This window comes from Seriola aureovittata, chromosome 6 (genome assembly GCF_021018895.1).
Source record: "Seriola aureovittata isolate HTS-2021-v1 ecotype China chromosome 6, ASM2101889v1, whole genome shotgun sequence".
Taxonomy (NCBI): Eukaryota; Metazoa; Chordata; class Actinopteri; order Carangiformes; family Carangidae; genus Seriola; species Seriola aureovittata.
In genome coordinates, this window is record NC_079369.1 from 10,580,631 (window position 1) to 10,594,170 (window position 13,540).

A 13,540-nucleotide genomic window follows, 5' to 3' on the forward strand; every position below is an offset into this window, starting at 1 on the left:
TGGGTTTTTCAGTTGTAATAGGGTTTCCTGACTAGTGAAATTAAATTGTTTGCATTTTCAACCATAGCTTATTTTTGATAAAAGTCATTGGATGTTTACTGGGCTCGATCTTATTTTCATCCTTTTTCTCTTCAGACCCAGACGTATAGGTAAGCTTCCTGCCTCTGATGCATTTGTGAATACATTTAGTGTAGAATTTGCTCATATTTTGGTCAGTACTGTTTTGAATGAGTCATATTTTGTTTAGTGACTCACATTTTGTTGGAAAGAAAACAAGACACTATACTGTCCAGACTAATTATGGGACTAAACAAATCGTAATGACTTGCTTGATTGAATTTAAGCTATTGACAGGAACATAATGAGCTTTTCCTTGTCTGTGTAGGTGGCATTATTTAGTCAGTGCATTACCCCTCCTTTGTGGGTAACAGATGACCCTGGCTATTGGGTTATTTCACAATCGTTCCAGACATTGTTTGTTTGCGCACTGAGTTTCTGACCACTGAGTTTTTTCTTGTGTCGTTATAACATTTAATGTCAGTTTTCTCTTCTTTATTTTCCCAACAAACTGAGTAACCTTTGTGGTCCATTTTTTTTATTTTTCAATACCTTGTATTCACTCTTACCTATGAATACGATTGGACCACCACAAAATGGAAAAAAAAAAGTTGTGTGGTGTAAATCCCTGCTTAACCCACTTTGTGTTTTACTCTCAGAACCTTGACTGCTGTTGCATACCTTATGTTACCTGTGTGCAAGATGGGAAAACACAATTGTGAGAGAAATCGGGAAAGAAAAAAGGAGTAAAAATGATTTGACAGAGAATGAGGAAAAAGGCAAGAGGGAGGGTGGAGTTGAGGGGCTCAAAGGATCGTGCTGAGATGGCTGATTGCTCTCAGGGGAGGCGGGTGGGAGGGAAGTTTGGAGGAGAATTCAGACAGATGGGATAGGGTGGATGTTTTCAGACACGTAGTCCCTTATGAGTGTGGCTGCATTGTGTCCTTTGTTAAGTTTTCGACTCACACAAAATACACTTAAACTAATTGGATGACATTCATCCCTGTATTTATTCTCTATCAATTCTTCTGTTAATATTTCTATTTGTATTTGAATATAGTCATATCAGTGTGTACTGTTACAAAATATTGTTTATTTTTGTGTACATTCCTACTGAAGTGAAATATTCTTGTTCTTATTCTTGTATTGTCTTGAGAGTGAGTTAAAAATTGAGAAAAAGAGCATTGGCTTTGCTTTGATTAACTCAGTCACTTAAAAGCAATGTAACCTTAAATGTAACCTCATTATCATTGCTTTCTTTTATTGTCTCAGGTTATACAATGACAGCTTTGTTCAGTCTGAGAGATTTGAAATCATACAATTTTTCCAAAAGATACTGACGCGTTTTTAATGCACTGAATGTCCTTTATGCACAATAATAGGTGCTCTGCAGTGTGCGTGTGTGTGTCTGCGAGCAGGGTTGTTCAGGCAGATGTGTTTTAGCTAATATAGTCTGAGAGCAGCTGGGCAGGGCAGGGCTAATAGACCCAATGACATCATCCGAAGAGAAAGAGAGAGAGAGAGACTGGGAGCATAAGAGCGAGCTTGCCTAAGGCAGTGAAAGGAAGCAGGCCATCTCAGATAGAGAGGAGAGCGGTATGAGAGTGGGACAGTGTGTGTGCGTGAACGGGAGAGGACCAGACAGCATTCAGTTGACTTTGACAAGGATATAGGACTCCGCCTGGAAGATTTTGTCTCTAGTTTTCTCCCCCTCTTCCATCACACCTCCCCCCTCCCCTTCCCTTTCCCCTTTCCCCTTTCCCCCCCTTCATCCTGTGGCAGTTATCCCCCCTCTCAGGTCCTGCTTCAGGCGGCTCCTCCGGGCATGCTCCTTAAGCCAAAGTATGGCCGCTTTCGCAACGAGTCTGTGACCTCCTCCGACGACCTGATGCAGAGCTTAGCCATGAGTGGCAAAGTTGTGGCCACACCAGTAGTCCCTTCCTCCACCCCAAGCCTTCCTCTGCCTCCCCTGCCTCCTCTGGATCCCAGTACCAGGACCTCCTCCTCTGCTGGGGCTACAGCCCTGGCTGACTCCCCTTGCCTGGATGGGGAACAGGATGCCACCACAACCTTCTGCATGCTCATCCCTAAGATGCCCCAGTGGAAGTTCTCCAACTCGCTGCTCAGCCGGAGCCCGTCCAACTCCAGCTCCAGCTCCAGCTCTAGCAAAGACTCTGGCAAGGCAGCAGCGTCTTCCCAGGCCTCTGTCTCCCCGTCTTCAACGTCACACAGGCCCAGTGGTGTGACCTCAGTCAGTGGCCCAGTGGCCAGTCTTGCAGCAGTGCTCAACTCCTGTGACCCTGTGTGTGTCACCCCCTGTTCCCTACAGGCCATTCGGGGGCAGAGAGCAGTAGCAGCAGCAAACTCTGCCAGTCCAGGGGGGCACGGATTTGGGGCCACAGAGGTCATGGCGAGCCCTGGTGGTTCCAGCAGCTCCAGGTCAGGAATGAACCGCAGGACAAGAGTGGAGGGCATGTGGCTGGGAGGAGAAGACTTCAACCAGAAGGGCAGCTTCATCCACAAACCCTCCCAGGGCTGGCTGCACCCTGACAAGAAGATTGCAGGACCAGGTGCCTCTTATATTGTCAGGGTGAGTCACTGGCCACATGTTTTTAACGCATACTGTATATTCATTGTAAAAGAAGTTAAACACTCACTTCATTCAGGATTTGTGTCTTTTTGTATTTAAAAGGAAGAAAAAGAAAAACTTTTCCAGGTGCACATTAATAAACAACTGTCTTCTCACAGGTACCTGTGAATGCCATAATATTGATGACCCCATTTAGGTTTCTATGCCTGGGTGGGAAACAAAAGGACACCACAGTGCCAGGCAGTTTGTTATGCAGCTCATGTGGAGAGGGCTGGGGAATACATAATTTAATCCAGATAGATGACTTGGTGTGGCTGGTGGGGAGACTGCGTCAGGAGGATAGCAGAAACAGACATCATGGTGGAAAAAGATAAACCATGAAATAATGTGTTCAGACTGTAGTGAGGATTGTTATTCCGCAGCACTGTTTATCATAGGTTGTATGCATCATACACTACTTCAAACAATAACCATCTGTATTTATAGTGCATTTAACCTGGCTCTGATTGTAAGATCCCACCGTAAGCTTGTGGGAGTGGTGCTCTTTGTGTGGTTTTGGGATTGTTTACATTCATTTCATGTGTGCAATGAGACCCTAAGATTTTGTCCATAAAGTGTGATTTATAATCCCTCAGCATAGCGAATCCCAATCTTAGCATCATTATAGTCAGCTGGAGTGATGTTTGTAAATATTACACAAACTCTCTGTGTTTTTATGAAAATAAGATCAGGCTACATAAAGAAACTGATGGTTAGTTAGTTGATTATAAACCAAACAGATAATTCTGTGTTCTGAAGAGACATCTTCAGCAGTGCGTGCTTGTGATTTGCGGACTGCTTGACGTCAATGTCAATGATCTCCCCTTAGCGATCCCCCGCTCCTGTTCCTGCCCCTCGTTGTACTGCTCTTCTCCCCCGACCCCCCCACCCAAACTAATGACATGCTCTTGATTAATGCAGTCTGGGGCCCAAGCATGCTTTCTAATGGCATTATACAGGCACCATTCATTCCTATATTCAATTACATTTAATCACAGTCATTTGCATCATGTGATGTGGAGGAGGACGGATGGATCGGTTTGGGAGGGGTCCAATGATGAGTGCGTATGAGCTCTCCTCCCCACGGAGAGCTTTCCTAGATTCATAACAAGTGCTGCTCTCATAGGTGTTTGATAACTCAGTTAATTATCAGACTAAGCTTTTAACAGCTTATCGTTGTCATCTCTGAACGTGCACTGCAATCATTTTAGAATTGCCATGTGAGCTAATGTTTGAAAAGCATTTCACGGCACCCAAAGCGGTGGTATATGTGCAATTCAGTGGTAAGTCTATGCAGGGAGGAGTAGTTGCTGCATGTATTAGTGTCAAAGTGACAGTAGATTTCTGCTGTGCTGTGCCATTTTTAATCAGCATAGCTACCATAGCGCCAGCTCTCTCTCCCTCTATTTCTGTCCTCTCTCTCTCTCACTCAGTCTTTCACATACCCACACATCCACATCCACACAAACACACACTCTCTCTGCTGGGAAAGATACAGATATGATTCTTAGTATTGGTTTCCTATTTACACTTTGACTCTGTCCTCACAGTCGTGTCAGGCTCTGCGCCTGGCTCGCATCTGCCGTCTCTGACAGCCAGGACACTGCAGCAACCATCAAACAAAGAACTGCAGCTGCCAAAGCAGCTATCATTTAAACAGCTATATTAAAACCAGACAGTTATCATTTTATACAGTTCCATTACAATCTGGTGCACATTATTTCCCCATCAAATTATAAATATCTGTAATCTGTAACATGATTTTCTGTTGCTATGTGTGCAGTTTTCTAAGGGTGCATCAAAGTTAAAAAAACTAATCATTTACTCCCTGCACCATTCAGGTACTGTTTGGTAACATCCTGCGGTCCTCATTATCTGCCCACTCTCTGTCCATCCACTGTTACATATTCTGCATGTTTCTTGGTCTGGCCTTGCATTATACTAGATAATGAAATTAGTTTACGACATTTTCTACATTGGAAAACTATGAACTGACCCCAATTTATCTCAAAGTAGGCAGCCACGATGCAAGAAAGTTTGAAAGAGGATGCCATTCTTATTAAATTATGCTTCTTGGAAAGTCATTGTTCCTGCAGTCACAGGAATAGTGAGTTTGGACTATCCAAAAAGGATAAAAGTGCAGATAGCATGATAGAGGAGGGGATGCACTGCATCAGCAGATGAATGAGTGACAATGAAGGCATTGGCAGAGAGCAGGAAAGAAAAAAGAGAGACAATTTTCCTGATGGAAGACATCCCCCCGTCTCCAAATCTGGTTAGAAAGCTCATTAAGCTCTCAGGCTCAAAGGTTGCTCTCTCTCTCTCTCTCTCTCTCTCTCTCTCTCTCTCTCTGTCTATTTCTCTCTGGAGTGTGTGTTTGTTTGTGCGGCTGTCGTGTGGTCTGTCGCTGTCTGCTATACTGAGTACAGTAATAACCCTGGAAAATACAGAAAACACGACATTGATTGAGCCAAAATAATGTGGGGTGGACAAGATGTGAGTTGTATGTAGCACCAAATAGGTTTCACAAAGAGTTTACAAATCAGACAAGGTGTTACATTTCTAAAGTATTACATCCCAAATTTTATATGAGACTTAATATATACAAATGTTACATTATATGTTACTGTACAGATAAACATTTACTGGTGGTGGCAATGCAGCTGTTTTACGAACAGAAATATTAAGTAATAGATTTCCTTCACCATTAAATCTTTTCATCCAAACCTCACAGATATACAAAGCATCCTCAAATGCAATGATTTTTTTGCAGTACATACACACACTCACACCCTTAGCATCCCCCAGAGGACTAAGGAGCTACAGCTCGTCCATGATTTGGAGCTCTTAGTGCTGCTAATCTAGTCAAGGTGCCATTAGCACCTCAACCTGGCAGCCATTAGGAAGCTGCTCAGCTGGCTGCCACTCACTGCATCACACTTTAATGGCCTTTAATGTTTGTTTGAGCTAGATAATTATGTGTTGTTGGAAATAGTCATGTTTGCCAATAGATAATTTGCAATGGTACTGAAAAACTATTTTGAAAAGTTTTTCTGGAAATACAGTATTTGCTGTACAGGTCTATTCTTTTTAAACATTCAGATAATTATTTATTACCCTAGTTAAGGTCCTCAGAAAGCAGGTAATTTCAGTAATATGCTACAGCAAGTTTATGTTCACTTTCAGCTTTCATTTTTTAGGCCATATCCCATTTTGGAGATATCACACCACAAGCACTTACAGCACTCGACATGCACAGTTCATTAGTCAAAAAGGGGCATGTAGTCTGGACCAAAACCTGTCTGCAGACACATTTTGAAACATGTTGTAACTCTTTTTGTTTGGGTTGTTTTTCTTTGCAGTATATGGGCTGCATTGAAGTGTTGAAGTCAATGCGCTCCCTGGACTTCAACACGCGAACTCAGGTGACGAGGTAAGCTGGTAACCATCTCTAATGGTAGTGATGAGTCAGGAGAATTTGATCCAAGATATATAGGATTAACTAAAGTACCAGCGGCTATGATATCCAATTGCTATCAGCGGTGCGTCAATGCTGGGCTGGTACAGTACATAGATTGAGTGTTTCTTTTCATTTTCTTATCATATATGTCCCTTTGACTTGATGGATTATCCTTAGTTATGTGGCTTTTGCTGTAATAAGCAAAATAAAGTCTCACCTCAAGCTTTGATTTAAAACAATTTACCTTTTGGGAATGTTGAAGAACTTCATTATTTTTTAATTGACAACAGCACAATTTTGAATTTTTATAAGGTTATTTACCAAACCATGATCGACCAGTTGGAAATGTAATACCAATGCAAATCTTAAAAAAATCAACACAAACTAAAGTCACAAGATTGTGCATGATGGCAGCACTGCAGTGTTGCGTGTCCCAGTTAAAAGACAAACACAACTGCTCTGCACAGTATGTGTTCACTGGTGTGACAGGTCGTGATATGTTTATGTATAAACCTAAACCTCAGGGTCTTAATATGTTTGTGTCTTTGTGTTTTTTATGCCCTACACGTGATGTTATTGTTACAAACAGGGTTCTTTGCAATCCTCAACCACATGGGAGAAACACACTCCCCCCGCTCTTCCTATCTGTCTCTCACCCTCCTCTCTCTCCTCCACAATCGATCGCTAGTAATCGGAGCCCACCATGCATCCAAGGCTTAAGTGCAGGGGGAGTGGAGGCAGCAGAGATAGAGTGATACAGAGAGAGAGAGAGAGTGAGAGGGATCTATTATTGATGGTGTTCACTAATGACTGTGGAAAGCTGCAGTGGTCCCCATGAACGCACCCTGTTGGATAATGTCTGCGGCTGTAACTTCTTAAAGGGGTGGCGGGTTGTTCAAAACAAAACAGCAACACAAAACATTAGCAAAGGGAGGAACCATGCAAAGCATAAGCTGTGTACACCAGGTTTATTTAGGTTGTATGACTAACTGCATGACATCATTTGTAATCATGATTTTTTTTCATGCATTGATGATGAATCTGTTTTGTTTTTGTGTCCTTGAGGTTGTTACCTTTATGGTCAACTTTCAGGGTGCTTGCCCTCCGTCAAATGCACTATGGCCTTGACATAGCTTGTATAAAGCAGTTAGTCAAAGGCTGCTTTAAAACAGACTTCCAAATTCTCTAGTGAAGCTAATGACATGAGGCCTGTGTCTCTGATTCCTTGGGGACCATGTTACTGCTCATCTGTCCCACAAGTCCAAAAATCAATGCTTCATTGTCTTCATAGATCCAAAAAAAACTTTACAGGATATCTACAACATGTGAACTGTTGCTGCCTGAGATTCAAAAGCAGCAATTTAAAGTGGGAGCCTTTATTTTCCATCGAAAGCTGGCTGTACATAACTAAACTGAGTCCTGGAAAACTACTGCAAATCATTTCAGTGGTTGTCAGAGAAAAACATACTTCAGCTCCTGGATTTGAAAAGGGTTCATTCTCTCAACAGTACTCTGTGTGTCACGGTGTTAAACAGCAACACCAGTGATAATGAAGCCCAGCATTTTATTGCAGGGAAGATACTGAGGCTGCAGACAAAAACAACAACAGCAGCCCATCTCTCTCCTCCTCCTCCTCCTCCTCCTCCCTCTGCCCTCTCATCAGCATGAGTCATTTGAACATTGTGGTGTTTGTCAAAAATCCCTGAGAAGACCTTTACTCGAGATGGGGCCCGGGACGCTGCTTTTTAAATATTTACGAGCCACTTGATAGGGGCAGCTGGCTTCTTGACTGCTGTCCCCGCTGTCCCCTGGCAAAGAGAGTGTGTGTGCTCCAGCCTCAAATCCACATTATGGCTCACTCCTGCCATCAGACCCACAGGGGACAGAGGCTTTAAACGCCCATTAGACAGCCATTCCCAGGAGTTACAGCAGCTTCACTGCAAAGTTGTAACAAATCTGCAGAGCGAATTGCACTGTGGAAAATAAATGTGAATAAATACGCTCTAAAGAAAACATGCAGACACTTTATTTTGCATCAGATTATAGTGTTTTTTTTTCTCTTATTCAATGGGAACTTAAACATGAATTTGATAAACAATCACTGATGATGACGAAGATTGTTTTTTTTTTTTGTTAGATCCATGTAAATCAGTGGTAAAAGCTAGTTTAGTACATTGTGAACAGCCCTGCTGGAAACCTTTTCTTGACCTTTGAACTGTGACGGGTCTGTGACCTATGACTTTAGCCCGAGGGAGGGAACACAAAGCTTCTGTTCATGTTTAACCTCAGGTTTGTTTTCCATCATTGTGATGGAGCAAATTTGCGTAGCCCTGAACATACATGGGCTAAACATCTAAAACTTTTCATCTCAGCAATACTCATGGAACAATCCAGCAACCATAAATCCACATGATGTCGAGATCATAAATATGTCTTTGCACCCAGCTGATCATTAGTCAGTGTCTCCCACTATATTTTGACCTTTGACCTTTGACCTTTCTTCATTTTGTTAATTAGGGAAGCCATCAACAGGCTCTGTGAAGCTGTGCCAGGAGGAAAGGGGCCTTGGAGGAAGAAGGTTAATAGTAAACTTTTAATCCTAGTGTGCATGTTTCTTTATGTTGTTTGCAAATATTTCCTGGTATTCTCACTTATACTAAAATTGTTGCTGCTGGAGAACTAGATGTGTAGAATTTACCATGCAGGGTACAGTGTCTATGACAGTCACTTTGGTTCAAACTCATCTGTTGCCCTATGCAGGTTGTCTCTCTTGACAAAAACAGGATGGCATTATCCTTTTCTGAAATAACCACACTTTTAAATATGTGATGATCATTTTCACTGTAATCTTTCTCATGCAGGCTGTGAACAAAGCTCTCCAGTCCATTATGGGGAAGAGTAACCTACGATTTGCAGGCATGAGTATCGCTGTCAATATTTCCATAGACGGACTTGGTCTGCTCATCCCTACCACACGACAGGTTAGATGCTTCTAAACCACTGTAAATTCAGAATGAGAAATTAGAGTGATAAATTTGTCCAAATATCCTTTTAATAAATGTTATTGTCCACAGCTGATATTCTGTATATAAGAATCCTCTGTGACCAAAACTGAATTCCTTCAATTTTCATAATGAAATGCGTGAATTAATTTCTCATTTAATTGTCCCTGAGTTTCCACATCCAATAAATAGGTGTGATGGGTCATGAGTAAATTAATTGCTTGTATTGATTGTAATTTCCCCTGCAGAATAAAATGTTGGTGGAAATACTGAATTCTTTTTATTATGAACAATGTTTAGTGAGTTGCAAACAGCTTCACTCATTCATGTATTGTTGGTATAATTGTTGGCATTGGTTCAAATTCTGTATCTGTCAAACCGTTAACCTTTACTTCATTGGATCTTGGCATCTCTTGTCTCCTTTTCCATCTACATTGCTATATATATCCATGTTAATCGATAAAACAACAACAACAACAAAAAGACAAACCTCTGACTCTGATTTATCTACTTGTCTCTTTCAGGTGATAGCGCATCATCCCATGCAATCCATCTCATTTGCCTCTGGGGGAGACACAGTGAGTGCAGCATTTTACTCCCAACTCTCCTTCACGTTGTTGTTGCAGGAATGGACATTTTGGCAGACAGCACATATCTTACTGGATTGCATTTTGCTGTTTTCCAATCTCATGATCCAAGAATCACTGAAGGCTTTAATGTAATAATGTACATCTAGTTTATCGGGACTAATTGAATTTTTCCTCTTGTGTGTTGCAGGACACGCCTGATTATGTAGCGTATGTGGCCAAAGACCCGGTGAATCAGAGAGGTGTGTCCTGAAAAGCTTCTTTTTCATTTGGAAGTAAAATAGTTTTTCCATGAAGTCGTCCTGGATGTGAGAGTAGACCTTACTATAACATCTACTGCGATTCTTATTTTATAATATAAATTACTAATATTTTTGAGCAAGATATCATCCCCGTTAAAAAAGAAAAAATTAGCATATAGGATAAACATAGTGGGATTAATCTTAGGTCAAGATCTTACTTCTGAAAGTATGTGGCAGCTGAAAAAAAAAAACAACTTCTTGTCTTTTTGTTTCCTTCAGCTTGTCATATCCTGGAGTGCTCAGATGGTTTAGCCCAGAGTGTCATCAGCACCATCGGCCAGGCCTTCGAGCTGCAGTTCAAACAGTATCTACACAGTCCCCCCAAAACTATGGCATCAGTGGAGAGGTAACACAGTCCTGCCAAAATCACGACCTTTATGAACAGATATAAACTTTTTTTTTTGTACTGTCTTTCAAATCTGTGGCATCCATGGAGTTGTGACACACTATTAAATCATACATTTGTAGCCTATATATACACAGTAACCAGAACCAAGTTGCTAAGAAATATCTGTAAATACTTTCCCTGTACAGCAATATTCTCAAGGTTTAACCAAACACTGCAAATACAGTGTACAATACAATACAATACAGACAATTGCAGCAAATATCAATATAAATCAGATGCTGTTTTAGGAAGATTGACATGGAGGAAGTGGAGGTTGGGGAAGTTTACTTTCTTGGCATAATAGATCATACTTGGTTTGACAATATAAATACTTTGACACTATACAGGCCAAGCATCCAACATAAAAAAAAGCTTAGTTGGAATTTTCAACACAAAAACCTGATCTACTGTACAACTCTCAGATTTCTTTTTCATTTGTTACTGAGAGACATGATAGTTTGTTCTTGTGTTACCTCAAAAATCCATTCTTTTAATACTGATCCTCACAGATCTTCTCACCATGTGACCAAACTTCAGGTGTTGCAGTGATGCAACTGTAGAGACAGGAGGAACTCCAGACTGTTGGTCTTTCTGTTCTGGTTCCAAATGAACATCAGCACCAGCTCTAGTGATATCAATCTCTAACTGAATCATATAGAGCAAATAATAAAACAATACAATAATAATCAAAATCATTATTGCTCTGATTATAGAAGTAGTGGTCTTGATTTAGTTGTAATAATACTGTTAGTATGCTCATGCACAGTGAAATAAAAACATTGGCATGTTCTCTGTTTTTCTTGTATTTTCTTTAATTTACTTACTTACTTTCACTCACATGTATGTGCCTCCTCAGGTCTGTCAGGCCAGAGGAGCCATTGTGGGGTGAGGATGAGGACTTCTCTGAGCATGATTACTACAACAGCATCCCGGGGAAGGAGCCACCTGTTGGGGGTGTAGTGGATTCCAGGCTCAGGCCCAGTGGAGCCCTCCTGGGTCACATCCACACCCAGCCACAGAGCAAGACAGCAGCACAGGTGAGTGTCCTGGAACGTCAGGTTGGGTCAGGTTCTGGATTCTGGTATGGTAGCCTTAGCAGTGCAGTGTAGCAGTGGGGGAATATAATGAAGTTCACTCAAGTACTGTACTTGAGTATAGTTTTGAGGTACTTTCTAACTTTAATTCTTCTACTCCACTACATTTCCAAAAGAAATATTGTACATTTTACACCACTGCATTCATTTGACAGCTGCAACCACACACACTGTGTAAGATATAACAAGTGGCTGACACCTTGTTTGTTTGTGTCCCTTTGTGAAAAGGTAGCTGAGGAGAGAGGTCAAATTCTCCAATGTTCCTCAAAAACAATCAAAGATTAGTGAAAAGTCAGACAGTAAGAGACAGTAAAGTGTAAGTAGTGTTAAGTTGAGTAAAGTGCAATGAATAAAAATGGAAGCCATAAAAATTGGCAACAGGAATAGTGCTATAAGCAACGGAATAAAAGTCACAAGTTTGTTGAGGAGAAGAGAATGTGTATCTGTATGTATTAATGAATTTAAAAAAGATATCATTAAAAGGATCTGAATACTTCCTCCTCCACTGCAGTATATAACACTGCCAAATATGTAAGCGTGAGATGCACTAAGACAGCATCCAAGAATCATGTGCGATGTGAAATTCCCAAATTCACCATCTAATGTTATTACTGATGTAATCGAAGCTACATCTGGTCTTTATCAGGTATTAAGTAACTATCCTTTACCAGACAATGACAGCCAGACTCAGGTAAACTCTTTGATATCTCCCTCATAAATTGGTGACTATTATGTTTTGCGTCTCCTTCCCTGCATCGTTTACCGGTAGGCAAACAGCAGGAACATGAAAACATACTCCATAACTGTCTTCCTGATATGCCTGCACCGTAATTGCCAAAGGCAGATATGATTACATCTAGTCCTCTGTCCTCTGTTGCTGACCGGTTGAGAGAAATCATGTCTCTCTCCCTGCAGCTTGTTCAAAATATGGTGACATGCTGTAGCTAATGTTTCAAATAGAGTGCTTCAAAACAACATAATGTGCGGACAAGAGATGAGAGGGTTGTCCATTCAGGTATAGAGACATAAATGTATTTAGGATGTGTTCCTCATGTGTGTATGTGTGTTTGCAGATGAGCTCACCAGCTAGAAGGGAGCAAGCATCTTATCCCCCTGGTCAACTGTGTTATGAGCTTCACTGGGACACTGAGACCTGCAGCAGCTCAGGTGAGACACCCTGTGGCAAAAAGCAGGTATAACAGCAAGAAAGAAAACTTGACTGTAACCTTTTACACCAGTTTGTTATAGAGGGGCATTGTTTGTAATGCCAGAAAGCTACTTTATAAGATAATATTACCTTATTAGAGGTATTATTAGCCGAGATTAAAGCAGAGATTAAAAAGATATTAATTAAATCTATATAAGATTTTTTTATTATTTGGTTTGGGTGTCAATGTTCTTTATTTACCTAGTGAGGAAAACAGTGATCCTTAATGGAGAATAAGTTGAGGGTCTCTACACGTGGAGGCTGTCCTTCACCTCTCTCACTGATCATTTCTCTCATCTCTGCACTTTGCCCTGAATTAAATGTACTTACGATCTGGCACTGGCATAAAAAGTCCAGTGTTTGGACTCTTCTTAGAATCACCTGATAGAATTAGGATTGTTGGGACCTTTAATCAGGATGACCTTTAGATAGATAAACTTTACCTCGTGGTTCAGGTTGTCCATCAGCTTTGATAGGAGAGAAGTTTGGAACGTCCTCAAGATTCTCTGAATTCCCTTTGGATTATTACCATAGTTAATCTTGAGAAATTATTTTTATTATCTTTGTGGAGGAATCTAGTGGAGACTACACCATTCTTTTCAGGAAACATGTACTATTTGTTTCCACAAATATCTGCAATGGTCTCAGGTCCTCAGGATAAATCTTTTTTTTTTTTTTTTTTTATAGCATGAAAAAACAATATAAATAAGCAATTCCATTCAAGTATTGATTATTGTTAATACTTCATTATTGACTTGAACCATGGACCTTGGTGTTTTGTGGCATGCACTGTAACCATTCAGCTACTAGGGCC

The 13,540-nt window shown here is 40.9% G+C and overlaps 1 protein-coding gene across 5 annotated transcripts in view; it reads left to right on the forward strand.

The window, feature by feature from the left end:
* Nucleotides 1–13,540, forward strand: part of shc2 (SHC (Src homology 2 domain containing) transforming protein 2) — an 18,830-nt gene continuing 5,290 nt past the window's right edge. For 4 of the 5 annotated variants that reach the window (XM_056378291.1, XM_056378288.1, XM_056378289.1 and 1 more), the window contains exons 1-9: nt 970–2,647; nt 6,049–6,119; nt 8,664–8,724; nt 9,008–9,127; nt 9,673–9,726; nt 9,926–9,977; nt 10,257–10,383; nt 11,282–11,462; nt 12,593–12,686. In XM_056378291.1, the coding sequence (XP_056234266.1) occupies nt 1,883–2,647; nt 6,049–6,119; nt 8,664–8,724; nt 9,008–9,127; nt 9,673–9,726; nt 9,926–9,977; nt 10,257–10,383; nt 11,282–11,462; nt 12,593–12,686 (1,525 nt within the window). In that variant the 5' untranslated portion in view covers nt 970–1,882. Of the gene's footprint in view, nt 150–969; nt 2,648–6,048; nt 6,120–8,663; nt 8,725–9,007; nt 9,128–9,672; nt 9,727–9,925; nt 9,978–10,256; nt 10,384–11,281; nt 11,463–12,592; nt 12,687–13,540 lie in introns of those variants that run through there. The other variant, XM_056378292.1, reaches the window with a different exon arrangement.